We start from the raw sequence: 16,363 nt of genomic DNA, 5'->3' as shown, positions 1-16,363 counted from the left end.
TCGAAAGGTCTCTTAACTGCTTGCTACTGCTGCTGCCCTTATCTAATGTATAGTACCAGAAGCAAAGCAAATACAGTACCAGAATTAAATTTATAACATAAATATAGTATGAGCACAAAGTCAATAAGATTATCAGCACCAAGCACAAACTTATAAAAGAAATTCAGTATCAGAACTAAAAGATTACATAAATTCATCACCAATAAAGGCTCACTAAAAGAAATTCAGCACTACAATAAAACCCATCATACAAATACAGTACCAGAACCAAGTCTTAAATATGGAATAAGCATGGCGGTAGCTGAAATGCTGCCGCTGCTGTTACAGCTGCTCTGGTTCCTGCCTCCAATGGCCACATACTTCCTAATGCTGACGATCGGCAGCTCCTGCCTATAAGCGTGATGGTGACTGAAAGGGACAGTGTTCTGGGTTGCAGTGTACACTCCTTGTAATAAAAGCACCTATACCAGCCGCAGCATCTGCTATGAGTGAAAAATGTATAAACGTATGTTAAGTATGTTACGCTGATCAAAAACAAAAGCTTTGTATGTATTATTCAATACATTACAGTTCCCTTCATGTAGAGTTAAATGGGTCTTCTCGTCTGGGCATTTACATTCAGTTTCATTAATCTGCCATATGTAAACATTTCTTCAATTGGATGTTATTAAAAAATAATTTCCACTGCGAAGATAATTTCTCATAAATGTAGTCATGTTGTCCCTTTGAAACGAGATGGCTTCCCCAGATACGACCACCTCACATTTTGGCAGCGGTGGCCGGATATGCTCTATTGAGCCCTGCCTGACCACCTGGATTCAGCAATCATTACCACAGGGCGGGACATATAGTAACTCCCAGACAATTCATATACAAAAACCTTTTGTTTATTTGTGCAATCCCACCAGCAGAGGTGGCCGTATCCAAGGACACAGTCTTGTTTCTAAGGGACCAAATCACTACATTTATGAGAAATTATCTTCACATGGGAACATTTTTTTTTGATAACATCTAATTGAAAAATCTTTATATATATGGCAGATTAATGAAACTGAATGTGAATGCCCAGACAAGAATACCCCTTTAAGTAAATATAAATTATCACTTTTTTCCAGGCTGAACCTAGTGGGTACATCTGGTCATTGTGTGTTGTGATATTTATATTTTAATGTTATGTCACATGACCGTGTCGTCTTTCTTATTTATAAGCTATACTGTATTATAATCACCTCTAACTCTATATTTGTAGTAGCCACCCATTAAACCGAAATCCCGAAATCATTTCAAAAGCTTACAGATGGAGTTTCTCCTAGAGTAATATCAATGAAGTATTGTATACAATATTTACCCTTGCATCGAGATGTGGCTGTGGTCTGTGGTCTTGGACCCCACATAATTGCCCGTGTGGAGATTGTTTGTATAAAAAGATTATTTTCTTGCATGGTATCTCACTGTAATATGTATTATATCTTAAGTCTTTATCTATGACAGTGTTCAGTATTCCAGGCATCTGTCTTTACACTTCCTCACTTATTGGCTCTATGTGACCCTTGGCGTCTCCTCAGTAACTGGTTGACTTATTAATTAGTACATAATACACTGTCATCCAGCTTATTTATTTTGTTATCTAGGCTCTTTCTGCATGGTCAATTTTCTTATCACTTTCTCCGTTTCTACTTGTACGTCATTATTTTTCCATTATTGTATTTCTTTAAATCATGCTCTTGAGGATTTAAATCTTAGCTGTGACTGCCTAAAAAGCAATGAAGCATTTACTGCCAGTTGTAGACAAAGTAACATAATTCATATAATTGAATATGGTTTGAACATTTTGAAATAGCCAAATAAAACAATGGTTCAAACTGAAATGGAAACGTTTACATTCACAAGACATTGGTGCCGAAGTATTGGGAGATTTTCAACCTCCAAATAATTCAAGTGCATTTGAGGGCTAGTATAGATTTCAGCTGTTGCCTGGCTTTTCTGTTGCAAATTGGAGTACATGCAGAAGGCCTGCACAGGGCCAGAGACTTGTATACTCATGGTCCTTATATGATTTTTCCACCATAAACATAAAATTTTGAAAAATATCCTAAATGATTGTGTTCCTTTTATTTTTCCCTGGTACTGACTACAAATTCCAACATGCTCCTGCTTTACTTCCTGCCCCTCCTCAAGACCCACCCAGTATAGCTACCCTGTTTCCCCTAAAATAAGACATCCCCCGAAAATAAGACCTAGTACAATTTTGTTCGGGCTTAGAAATATAAGGCCTCCCCTGAAAATAAGACCTAGTGGCCGTCATTGCTACATCTCCCCCTTTTAGATGCTGCAGAAGGTTGTGACATGGGGAAGAATTCATGGAATTAAATCACTGGATGTTGTGCTACAAATGAGATACCAGCAGCTACAAGGATAAGAAGGGTCATTTATGGGAAGTGCTTTTACTAAACATGAGAGATCGGGGCCAATGGTTCTAATAGAGTGGAGACACAAGAAATACAGCATGAAATTCAGAGTTTGGAGAGTCATAAGAGAAGTTGATTTTTTGTTCAACAATAAACGTAAAATCTTGTTCATGGAAAAATAAGACCTCCCCTGAAAATAAGACCTAGTTCTTCTTTAGGAGCAAAAATTAACATAAGACACTGTCTTATTTTCGGGGAAACAGGGTATCAGTCCCCCTAGTGTGCTGCACAGTTCTTCCTCCTTCCAAACTAATCGAATGGCGTACTCTGGGGTATTGGTAAAAGGTATTTTATTGACAATTGATTTTATAAGGTCTTTCAGTCACAACGCGTTTCGGGGCGCAAGGACCCCTTTATCAAGTGGAAAAGATTCAGTTCACTAGCCACTTAGAATCACAAGCCAAAACTGAGCTCGCTCAGTTTGGCTCAAGTGGAAAAGATTAAGTTCACTAGCCACTTAGAATCACAAGCCAAAACTGAGCTCGCTCAGTTTTGGCTTATGATTCTAAGTGGCTAGTGAACTTAATCTTTTCCACTTGATAAAGGGGTCCTTGCGCCCCGAAACGCGTTGTGACTGAAAGACCTTATAAAATCAATTGTCAATAAAATACCTTTTACCAATACCCCAGAGTGCGCCATTCGATTAGACTACCCTCTCCAAATATCGCCCATACCTCCTGTGTCGTTTTTGGCGAACGACACATAGGAGATCTCTATCTGAAGGCAGCACCTGCAATACCTGAACGTAGTGTTGTGCCTACTCTCAGCACAACCACACACGGTGAGCACATTTCTCTCCTATACCCTGTGATCGTTTCCAAAAAAGGTGTCACACTATTAGCGCTCTCTCCCTATCCTTCCTTGCCATTCTCTACCTCCTTCCAAACTAAGACCAACTCTCCAAATGCCTCTGTTCCTCCAAGCTCAATTTTTGGAGTAGTTTCTATTGTCTCTAATAAAGAGGCCCTTCCCCATATGGCAGTAATAAACTATTTCTTCTCACACACTCTCTTCTTCAGCTCTCCAAAATCTACTGCGATGCCCCCTAGATCCTCATGTTGGTGCACATCTCCATGGTGCCACCAATACACTTCTCCTTATACTCCTCCATAGTGTTAACAGTTTAGATGTAATTACATATAATGCCGAATTGTATTCTGCACTCATTACAATTAATGGTGAGGTTAAGATATTACATCAGGCTATACATGTGGCTGCCAGGCACAGTGTCCAGGATGAAAGCAGGGATGTGAAGAAACAGACTAATTATTATACACATGCTTCCTCCCTGAGCTCCAGACTCCTATATCAAGGCGATACTGCTTGGATGGGTGTGCAGGAGCTGATGAACGAGTCCTGCATAAACTAAGCAATCCCTCATTCACAGGATATCTGGAATGGAATCAGAATGGAACATCTGAGCAAAACTATAATATAATATAATATGTACAATATGGGTTACATTAATAAGGGATAGTACTTACACTGGTAAACATTCCTATATGTAGCCAAAACCTTTAGAGACGCTGTACAAACATTAATGTTTCAAATCTCATGTCTGCAGGATAGTGGATGACCGTCTGATCAGTTGGGTCCACCCCGTTTATCAGGCAGGGGTCATTCCATTTTTGAATGGAGCAGAATGTCATCTACATAGGTAGTAGGATTCTCTATGGTGGTCCTCAAATTCCTTCCCTATCAGTCCATATTATTGTGGGCACTCTGTTTGCCATGGTAATCTTAAAGTTGAGATTCATCTTAACAGAAAATATCCCTCTACCTACCTCCATATAAATTGAAGGTATACAATGGTGGAGCAAGGTCCCAATGGTCTATTAAACAAGTTATACAGAGCCTAAAATAAGATTATTTTCATAAAACCTGAGTTTAAACTTAAGGGTGCATTCACACACACAACCAGATAACATCACCCATAGACCACTATTGCTCCCTGTCACAGTTGGGTGGCCACGTTGCAAACTATAGGGTATTTCCTATAGTTTGGCAGATTTGCTCATCTGCTTATGGAGGGAGAAGGGTGAAGAGAACTTACCCCTTCCCTCACTTCTTGTGCCTGCCTGAGATCTAGTTTGGTAAGCATATGGCCATCTAAATGAACCCTAAGATTGTTTACCCAGTAATATTTTATGCAGTTATGTTTAAGAATATTAAAAGCATACTTGGAGGGATGTTCATCACAATATTACTACATTTGTAATGAGTTCAGTAAGATAATATATTATGACCGTGTAATGTAAGGATCATGTTGTATCAAAACATAAAACATTCTAGGTTTATCCGCTCATGGTTTTGCTTTAAATTTCTAAATGTCTTTTCAATGTATTTTATTTGTTTTAGGGAGGATCTGAACATAATATTCCAGTTGTTGTATCCAAAATTTCAAAAGAACAAAGAGGTATAGTATGGTACAATATTTACTATATGACTGCATAATAAAAATGTATCTGTCAGAGTTCTAAGGGCTTGCCAAGAATAGGGACTGCAAAAGGGACTATCGTTGACAATTTGCATGTGGAAGAAAAGAGTTTCTATGTTAAATAAATAAAGAGGTTACAGAATCTTACAAAAAAAACACAGAAATAATACAGCTAACCATGTAATTAAGACTTCAGGGTTTTGTACCGATTTGAAAGTAAAAATCCCTAATTATTCAAAGATGGTAAGTTTCTTAACAGGAGAGGAACCAGGAGTGGTAAGTACTTGTCAGCTGTACTGTACTGCACCAGGGTCCTCTCCTGCTCCTGGTCTAAGAGGTCGCGGGAGCCATAACCAAACTCCCTGAGCCATTTTCAGCATGTCCTGGAGCTTCATTCTCTACACAACATAATTTCTGAGAAGAGTGTGAGGATCTTAAAAAGTAGGGAGGCCAGGGCTCCAGAAAAGCTGCCATGGCTCCCTGATTTGATTTACTTCTGCAGTGAATAGAGCAAGGTTACACCTCATGCTAGAAGGGGCTAAAGCAGGTCGGATAAGGTTTTCACATTCTCCTAATCTCACCACGAAGGGCTGGAATCACCCCATTTCTACAGGTAAGTCTTTGCACAGGGTGTTCCATTTCTCTTACCAAGCGCATACTCAGGGACCCTGACAATGGACTTGGTGATAAGAATGGGGCAAGTTTGGTGCTCCATGGTGAGATTGGGAGGTTTTAGAGGTCCTGTCTGACCTCCTGGAACCCTTTCTGGCATGTCCTGATGACTTGGTGTATAAGACACTTCGGGGGAGGGCTCTTCCCACAGTAGATTTTTGACAGGACATTCAGTCTATGTCACTGCAGGGTCCTCCTAGATGTCATTTAAATATATGTCATTGCCAAACTTAAGATGGCTGAAAACTCAAATTGGAGGTTATTAAGCTCTAATTCTTAGGATTACTATCCACGAGACCGTAAGCTTATTTCCATCACACTACATCATTGATGCCAGTGTGTCACGTTAGCTGCATGATATGTGGCAACCATTGTCTGTCTGAACTGGTTCCCATAGCGATAATGTCAAAACATTTTGTATATACACATAAAGCCAATCAGTTAAAAAAAAAAAAACTATTTCTGGAAGATTACCATTAGCATGCCTAGAGAGCTGCAAAACCACAACTATGTAAATAAACCACATCCTTTTCATTTATCTAAGAAATTATTTATCCTTGTGGGTTTTTTGCCTTGATGCACAAAGTACACACAGTTCTTCTTAAAGTCTGGGAGTCATTACAAAGCCTTTCAATGTCTGTGTGATGACTGGATAATGAAAAAATAAATTATTACTTGGGGAAGAATTAGAGGCAAATTGAATTATACCACTGTGGCAGATAGATGCATCCTTCTCATTGCTAATCAAGAAAATGCAATCTCTGAAATACCAAAATTACCAAGTGTGAGACTCCTACGACTGCCCATAGGAGACTTAAGAGGATTAATGTTTTCTTCCCAGGCCCACTACTTTTGGCAGCCTGGAAAATGACTTTCTCTATCTTATATTTGGAATTATCAGCATGGAAAATGCTTTCAAGTAGGATTCTAGAGGAAAGAAACAGTTTTTCTCATTATTTTCATCAATCAATTATTGAAGATTATAGTATTCATGTATTTGCCGATGTTGTTTATTCACCAATTTTGTGTTTGATTTTTGTCTCATTATTACAGCTGAGCTTTCTGGTCTTCTTTTCATCGGAGATGCTATTCTGCAAGTAAGACATAACTTGTGCTTTACTTCTAATGCTTGTACATCATGGCTGCCATCAATAACTGGCCGTATGTTTTTGATTTTATTAGATTAATGGCATAAATGTGAGAAAGTGCAAGCATGAAGAGGTGGTAAGTGTCTCATTACAAAAAAACAGAAAAGTTATAGTCATTATAACCCTACTTTATAGTCATATCAAACAAGAAGATCTCAATCAAAATCACAGGTATTAAAGGGAAAAACAACAGTTTTTCCATTATGTGCACTTGTTACTTATCTACAGAAACCGTGACATGAGGGGCAGAAATTTCCATTGGTATACATCTTCTTGTCCATCATCTTAATATTTGTGAATATTGTGTACAGTTTTGGGCATCAGTGCATAAAAAGGACATAATAGAACTGGAACGGGTGCGGTGGAGAGTAACCAAGATTATTAGGGGAATGGGGGATTAGAATACAATGACAGATTACAAAATTTGGGGTTACTCAGTTTAGAAAAAAGACGACTGAGGGGAGACCTCATTACAATGTACAAATACCTGAATGGACAGTACAAGGATCTCTCCAAAGATCTTTTTATACCTCGGCCTGTGACCAGGACAAGGGGGCATCCTCTACGCCTCGAGGAGAGGCGATTTTACCATCACCATAGACAAAGGTTCTTTACTGTAAGAGCAGTGAGACTGTGGAACTCTCTGCCGCAGGAGGTTGTTATGGCGGACTCTATGTACATGTTCAAGAGAGGCCTGGATGCCCTTCTGGAGAGAAAAAATATCACGGGTTATGGGGATAAAATAATTGTTTAATTTTTAAAGGTTGGACTCAAAGGATTTGCGTCTTTTTACAGTCTAATATACTATGATACTATGTTTGTCTCTTGGAGTAAAATTAATCTTTACCCCATTTCATTATTTTTATACCTGTTTGTCTGGTGTATACATTAGTTATTGCCTAAATTTAGTTAATAAAGATATCATTCTTTGCTATATGACACATGTTTTTGTACATTTTCTTTAAAGGAAATCAACCATTTGTTTTCATGCACTGTGAACCAAATATGCCTTGAGAATGCTGTAGCTACACTGATGCAGAAACATATCTTGTTTAATCCTTGATCCAAGTGTCTTTGCTCAAAAAACAATTATAAAATTCAGGACAACATTACATTACACTGAGCTTCCTGAACTGTCCAGGCTGGACTAAACAACCTAACCTGGATGACTCATATACAGCAGCGGTGGTGCAGCGATTAATTACTTCTGCCTGTAAGGGTCAATATAGTGAATAAATCGGGAGCAGTGCATAAATCGGGTTAGAGGCAAAGCCACAGGAGTGACAGAGCCTCATTATCATAATTTTCATAATTTTATAATAGTTTTTTTCAACAAAACCACTCAATTCAGGGATTAAACAAGATATGTTTCTGCATAAGTGTAGCTACACCATTCACAAGATATGTTTGATTAACAATCCATGAAAAGAGGATAGTGCAATAGAGGATGTAGAACCACAAGTGACAAAAGACCTATATGGGTCCCAAAAGAATCAGGCCCTGGGTAAAGTGAGGTGCAGGTAAAGGTGGACTTTCTGGGAGCTGCAGATTGTTTCGGCCATCCCAGCTTTCCACAAAACACACACCCAGCTCAGCCAAGCAAACTAAATTCTGCTAAGACAGCAACCAATCACTTGTTGTGGTTCACAAGTCAGAAAACTGACCAAGAGCCAATCAAGAGAGTTGTGCCAATAGTGTATGGTATACATTTATTTTCTTTTTTTCCACTTAAATCATATGTATTATGATGTTGATTTCTTTTATTCCCTATACAGTAAAAGGTGCATTTTTTTTGTGGGTCAGTACATTATCGTATATATGTATAAATGTATTGAGGAACAACCATTTTCCACATATCTTTTCAAAGAATGTGATTTGGATTTAGCATATTTTAACAAAACCATTTTATAAATTAGATTAATTCATTACCTAGTTGGCACTTCCTGTGATAACCACTATCTAGTAATCGACTTTTATATTGCCAGAAAATCCGTTGGGAATGAAACCAGATTACTAGGGAGTCCCAAAACACAAAGTTTTATAGTGAGCTTGAAATTGACTTCAAACACAATATTAATGTCTAACATATGCATATTCTGGTGTTGAAACTGCATAAAAATAGAAAAGAAATTGGTACAACAGCAATTCTATTATTATAGTTTTATGGCTGTCACTGCGCAGGTAAAATAACATAGTAATTACTCTTATTGTTTTTTTTTTAATTATTGAGTTATTTGCATTGAATTGCATAGGAGAGACAGTACTGATTATGTTTATTTTTTTGACATCTTTACATCGTAAATTAGTTTTGACTTCTTTCGTATTTATAAATATTGTTAGGGTTGAGAAGTAAAAGCTTTCCTTTTGGAGACTTTGACAATGCAGGTGTGTGGTGACTTCTGTCGGATAAACATTGCCTCTTAGCTGCCTTGAAAGGCAGCCCCCTAAAGAATTGCTCACAGGAATCCTAATGATATGAAAAAGCCAAAAGGCACCCAGTATATCTATTCCAAATGAAATGGACTATAGAACTGTAGACAGTGCTGTTTTTCTGTGGGTTTACTTATCCTATCCTGAAAAACTTATTTGCATATTTCCTAGAATGCCCCAGTGGAGCACCAATGACTGTAATTCTCCATAAAGAAAGCTCTTATTTTCCGACACCAGTCAAAAGCCTGTCACTCAGCTAAACCAGTTCCTTACACTTTACTGAATAGATGCAAAGACACTGAAACAGTGCTGTCGCGGTTATACACGAAACATGCGTTGGGGAACCTCATCTTCCCCAATAGGCACCTTACATATGAGTAAGAGTTGAACTGCATACTTATGTTTAGAATATAATGTTTAATCTGCCCTTATATATGTAGCATTGTCTGCCGGCTTTCCGGACTTATAGGCACTGGCACTTTAAATACAATATTACAATTGATCTTTCAGGACAAGATGCTTCTACAATATTAGAATTTATATGCCTAGGAAGTGTTTGATGTGGTGTATACGCAACGTTCTAGAAATTGTCTACTGTTGTGTAGTTTTTATCACGAAATGTCACAAAAATTAAGCATTTTTAAGTATTTTAGTGGTTTAAAGGGGTTGTCCGAGTTCTGAAAAAAAATATAGGTGGCCGGGAGCGGGCTGCTTAAAACAATAAACATGTACTTACCTTCGGTGCCCTCCGGTATCCAGCTTCCGGCCGGACGCGACAACCTTCTGGCCCGCATTCACAATGCTGTGAATAGGGATGGATAGGCATACCCGGCCACGGCTGGCCGGAAGCTGAATGCAGCGTTTTTGCAGCATGTTTGTTTACATGGCGTCTGGACCTGAGCGACAGCAGCACTGGATACCGGAGGGCACCGGAAGGTAAGTAGGACTTTATTTTTTTAAGCAGCCCGCTCTCGGCCACCTATAGTTTTTTTTCGGTACTCTCAGACAACCCCTTTAAGTATTTGGACCAATGTAAACTAATTTTTCTAGTGGGTTTAGACATTTGGAATAGATGTAGATATTTAGATTTTTTTATCCTGCATCATGTCATTAGGCTTCCTGACAATCACATCTCCTTAAGCAATCTTGGAAAATATATTTGCCTATTTCCTTAAAAAAAAATTTCCACAATTTCGTGATTTTTTTAAAATTTAAATCCCCCTCACGTGACTTGTGTTTTATTTGGCGAGAATAAGCGTAAACACTCAGTTGAGTGTCTAAATGGGTAAATCATAATGATGAGGATATTTACAAATGCTGTCAAGCTCCAAATTAGGTAAAGAAAAATACTGTTGGAAAAAATTCATGCAAATCCTGTCATGTTAATAGTAGTAAACAGTGGTGTAACTAAAGAGGCTCTAGCAGCTCATTTTATATCTTGTAAATTGTAAATACTTCAACAGAATTCTGTGAAGTACAGGCAGTCCCTGGGTTACGTACAAGATAGGGTCCATAGGTTTGTTCTTAAGTTGAATTTGTATGTAAGTCGGAACTGTATATTTTATAATTGTAACCACAGACAAGGATTATCAATATAGCTTCATTACAGACACTTTACAGCTGATTATTGCAGCCTGGGACTATAGTAATGTATCCAGAGAGGTCACCAGTGGTTACAGTGGGCAGAGGGGTCCGTCTGTAACTAGGGGCCGTCTGTAAGTCAGGTGTCCTTAAGTAGGGGACCGCCTGTATTTACAATTCTTAGCTGGTGACAGGTTCCAATAGCTTATGCTATGCTGGTTTAAAAAAAATGGCTTTTTCAGTATTCTGAATCACTGTACTTTATAATAGTTGATTTCATGTTGCATGACTCCCTGTCAGCACCTTGTGGTGAATCTCAGAGGGATGAGGGGGAGGGGGGTGCCTCTGTCAGTCTCCTCTTCTTTACACTCATCCAACTCCCTCATCCCTCCGCACTTCATGTCATCTGCATTGGGCAGGCAGGGGAGGAAAGGGGTTGATGTAGAAGAGAGGAAGAATGCAAGAGGAGACATAGGCTGACACAACTGATTCCCTCCTTCCTCGTGACTCACCACTCACTGCTGGCAGGGAGCCAGGTAATGTAAACAAGACTATTATGAAGTCCTGAATTATTCAGAATTCTGAAAAAGGTCTTTTTAAAATCAGCATATCACAGGCAATTGGAACCTGTCACCAGCTAAAAAAAAGACATTTCTGGTGATAGGTGGAACGAGGAGAATCTGGAGGTTTGAACTGAAAGTGCACCTATCTTTTTAAAAGACAATTAACCCTTCATGGTCAGAAGTTGCTGTAGGCTGGTGTCTAGGGCTGGAGTTTCGGTAACTGCCATTATATAGGCATTTTTCCCATGTAGGGCCGCTGTATCTTAGCTGTGTTGCTAGCAAAGATGTATTATTCATATGCTCTTTCCAAAATAAATTTCAAACTTTTGGGTGTGAGGGGGCAACCATTTCTTTGGGAATGTGCAGCTAAGCATGTGAAACTAAGCGTTAAGGACTTGGCCACTAGTGCTGCTTCAATAAATCACGTAAGCTATATATGAGGTAAAAACTGTGTATGGCCCAAAACTAACAATTCTGCTTTTTGAGCACTATTTTAATTTCTGTTTTCCTCCTGGAAATGTATGTCAACTGTCATTTTGCTGCCGGTTAGCCACCATTACAGAGGCTAACCGGCAGCAATTTCATCCCATATCTCCTCGGTCCAAAAGTTAGTGCAAACTTAGACTTATCAGAATTCTGCCACATTCATCAATTAATCTGCCTCTTTGTATATCAGATTCTGTTGGAAGATTTGGATGACAGTTGCCCATAGCGCCTGTCCCCAGTTACCACAATAATACATTGATATGGAGGAATTTTATAGCTCCTGTATAGTTATAATATATCATGGGGCATTGGGCTGCCAGATATTAAACCCTCACCAATCTCATACCATTGCCCTGTCCTGTGGATAGGTCATTAACATGTATTGCCCAAAAATAACCTTTAAGGCAATAAGCACACTTGCATCATTAAAAAAAATCTGATTAATGCCATCCAGCTAGTCTAGGCGTGGAACATAAGCTTCATATTTTTATTAATGTTTTGTGACAAATAGATTCTGTTTGACATTTTAGCAAGTGCTGAGGCAATAGCCGGTTTATTGCACATTTCCTTTATGAATTTTAGTTGACAAATGCTTAGTTTAATGTGTTGCAGTCCTATTGCTATTGTCTGGATTTGCTTAGAGGACAGATCTGCAAATCACTTTTTATTGTCTTCTGCTCGGCTTCTGGTAATTAAAATGGCTCTGACAGTTGATTCAGCTGTGATTTTAGGTGTCTCACAAATGCTTCTTGCAGATTACAGCAGAGGCTACTATCCATCTGTGCATTTGCTCTGACAACTGTTTGCATTTTAGAAATAATATATATTCCCATGATACATTTTGAATTTTTCACATTTACTCAATCATTGAAGAACAGTATTCATGGGGATATAACTATAAAATATATTGTTTAAAGAGAACAAGTCCCTACTACATACACTCCATTGCATCACTAATTAAAAAATACGATTCTAGTGCAGCTATTGTATGGACTCTCCATCATCCTTTGGTATTCCTTGTGGAAACGTATGGCAGAGAGTCCTTTTAAGTCACCAGACAACCCCCATATTTCACCATGTACATGTTCCAAATGCCCATAACAAGACAATTACATAGTTGCTTTTGTTGTGTTTGTGATTAGTATTGACTCGCTATGATCACATAGTGTATTTTATCTGGCTCCCTGCCAAGCTCCCACACTGAGCCCCGGTGGCAGGAATTTAAAACCAAACGGACAGCTTCTCCTGGATCTTTTATCCAGCCCCCACTTTGTGGTCTTGTCCACGTCATAGATGGGCGACAGCTAGGAAACAGGGGGGGGGGGCATGTGCTCCCTTTTAACTGCCCCTATACACTACAGCAGTGTTAGCACTGTCAGAAGCTATGCCTCCAATTTTGTAATCTGAGTGTTCTAAGTGATCTGAATTTTTTTTTTGAAACCCTGAAAACTAGGTATTGCTTACACAAAAAGAATGTAGCATAGAGTCCAACTCAGTGTAGGGGCCTTGTCAGGCTAGTTACCCTTTACAGTACTTCCACTGATTTTATTGGAAGCTAAATTCAATCTTTACTGCTAGAAACTGCAGCTCATCACTCATCTGCTTTTCCTGGCCCTGCCCACTAAATGGATGACAGGGCTAAAGGCCCACCACCATTCTCTGTGCGGTGAGAACAGCTGATCATCAAACTGAAATTGGCAATCTATCCTATGCAAAATCCTACAGCTGGAACAACCCATATACAAAAAAATTATGATGACCTATCCACAGGATATACCATCAAATGTTGATCATAGTGATGGACCAATACCTGTCTGTTGACCAATCAAAGTCCTATCATTGCAACCACAGCTCCCTTTGAAAGTGAATAGGCAGGGGTGGCCCTAAATAGCCACCCTCTTGGATCTTCTTACTTCATGGACTTAGTCACAAGCCTCACACTCAGCTAAACCAGTTCCCTACACTGCACTGTTTTCCTTATTCATCCTGCAAAACGTATTTGTATATTCCCCACAATTCACCAGTGGAGCATCAATGACTGTAATTCTTCAAGGAGAGCTCTTACTCCCTGTCAAAAGTTTCGCACTCTCGCCAAACCAGTTCCCTACACTGTACTGAAGAGATGCACAGACATTGAGAAACAGCGCTGTCTTCAGTTGTGCTTCGGTTCCTTGTGTAATATATATTCTGATTTGATTATATGTCATGAGGGTTTCTGATGTTAAGAGGGAGGTGAGTTATAAGTAGTCCTCTTACTTGCCATACATTAAAAGTGAATGGAAGCTGTGCCTGCGGTTACATCCCCTAGCCACTAAAGGTACATGGAGCACAATGCTTCCATCTGTGTGCTCTTTATATGGTTCTGAATAACTATTAACATAAAAATGATATAATAATTTATATGTGGACTATATGTTGGCTCCCACCAATCAATTTCTTAAAGTGAACCTGTCATCAGACAAATCGCTATGAAACCACAATACGTACCTTGTATGGTCGGATGCATGCATCAATTAACTTATATTCACCGTCTGCTTCCAGTCGGGGAATTGAGGCTCTGGGCACAGCAGTCAAGGATGTGCCAACCTTCACGGCCGCATCTTTACATAACCGTGCCTCCCTGTAATCTCCGTCTTGTCTCAATTCTCACACATGCGCTGGTCATCTCCCCTCTGACCCTGTGCGTATGCGGTGGGAGAAAGGCGTACTGCACGGGAATTGAGACGAGGCCATGGCAGGCCAAGGAGAGAACAAGAAGGAGAAAGCCAAGAAGCTGTCTGCTGCAGCTACAAGGAGATAAGAAGATGCAGTTATGTAAAGATACAGCTGTGAGGGCTGGCGCCTCCTTGACTCCTGTGCCCGGATCCCCACACCTATGATTAAAAGCGGTCCATGGATATAAGTTAAAGGGGTATTCCCATCTGGGCATTTTCATTTACTTTAATTCATTTGCCATATGTAAACATTTCTTCAATTGGATGTTATTAAAAAAAATGTTCCTGTGTGAAGATAATTTCTCATAAATGTAGCCATGTTGTCCCTTAGAAACGAGAGAGCTTTCCCGGATACGACCACCTCACATTTTGGCAGTGGTGGCCAGACATGTATTATTCAGTCCTGCCTGACCTCCTGGATTCAGCGATCATTACCACACGACGGCTGTGTGACATGCAGTAAATCCTGGACATTTCATATACCAAAACCCTTTGTTTCTTTGTGCAATCCCTCCAGCAGAGGTGGCCGTATCCGAGGAGTCAGTCATGTTTCTAAGGGACCATATAACTACATTTATGAGTAATTATCTTTACCCAGATAATTTTTTTTTTATGACATCTAATTGAAGAAATGTTTATATATGGCAGATTGATGAATCTGAATGTAAATGCCCAGTCGAGAATACCCCTTTAATGTTTCTGGCTGCAAGGGTTCCCTTTAAGAATAGCCCAGATTCAAGGAGGGATTAAAGAGGATGCCATATTTTTTTGTTCACTGCATGTACTATATATTTCTCTACATGAAACTGGAGACTGTAGAACTACAGTCCTAATAATTTAGATATTAATGTATACAGTAGATATTTAATGCAGCCATATTTGGGAGCTTTGAATGACATACATTGTCTAATTTAATATAGATACAGTACCATTATTATGGCAGATTGAGATTATATTGCAATTTTTGTAAAAATAATATATATCCCCATAAGTAATCATTGGGATATATTGGACAATAAGAAAGTTTTATATACTACTCTAAATAGTTACCTGTTGTCAGTAGAGCTCCAATTACTAAAATATGACAAGGCTGGATGGAACTTGGAAGTAAACATTTTCCAGAGCACTTCGTAGCAGTGGCAGATCTGTCATTGATGCATAGACAGTTCTGGAATACACATGCTCTGTATGACTGCATTGCAGTTACACTACTCAGATACATGCTGCTCGACCTTACAGTGACAGCTAAAGTTATGCATCAGTCATCTGGGTGAATCAGTGTGTGCACATAATCCTATATTAGGAATAAAACATCATTATTATTACTCATAGAAGTATTACAGTAGATTTAGGAGAAATAAAGATGGTCTATGTACAGGCAGTTCTTAAGTTGAATTTGTATGTAAGTCGGAACTGTATACTTTATAATTGTAGCTTCAGACAAAATTCTTTTAGTCTCTGTGACAATTGGATTTTAAAAATGTTGGATTGTCACAAGAACCGGGATTAACAATAAATCTTAATTGCAGTCGCTTTGATAACTGTTATCATTGATCATTGTAGCCTAAGGCTAAAGTACAGTAAATTACCAACATCCAGAGGTCCGTTTGTAACTAAGGGTCGTCTGTTAGTCAGGTGTTTTTAAGTAGGGGTCTGCCTGTAGTTGTTTTTGCATCCTTTATACTTTTACAAAATATGTAAATGTTGTGTAACACCCAACACCATCCTTAACATCTTAAAGCCTCTCTGCCAGGTGACATCCAAACTAATCACAACCTCATTGGCAAACACCTAACCCTTTAATGACAGTGCTCTAGTTACGCCTTGGGACGTAACTAGGAGAGGCTGAAAATAATTTTTACTT

At 39.0% G+C, this 16,363-nt stretch overlaps 1 protein-coding gene across 2 annotated transcripts in view; it reads left to right on the top strand.

The window, feature by feature from the left end:
• SNTG1 (syntrophin gamma 1) overlaps nucleotides 1–16,363 on the top strand; it is a 419,742-nt gene that overhangs the window by 302,444 nt on the left and 100,935 nt on the right. For both annotated transcript variants that reach the window (XM_072151935.1, XM_072151933.1), the window contains 3 exons: nucleotides 4,827–4,884; nucleotides 6,631–6,674; nucleotides 6,760–6,801. In XM_072151935.1, the coding sequence (XP_072008036.1) occupies nucleotides 4,827–4,884; nucleotides 6,631–6,674; nucleotides 6,760–6,801 (144 nt within the window). The remainder of the gene's footprint in view (nucleotides 1–4,826; nucleotides 4,885–6,630; nucleotides 6,675–6,759; nucleotides 6,802–16,363) is intronic.

Source organism: Engystomops pustulosus, chromosome 5 (genome assembly GCF_040894005.1).
Source record: "Engystomops pustulosus chromosome 5, aEngPut4.maternal, whole genome shotgun sequence".
Lineage (NCBI taxonomy): Eukaryota > Metazoa > Chordata > Amphibia > Anura > Leptodactylidae > Engystomops > Engystomops pustulosus.
The sequence above is the reverse complement of the archived record's forward strand: the minus strand, read 5'-3'. Positions and strand labels throughout refer to the sequence as shown.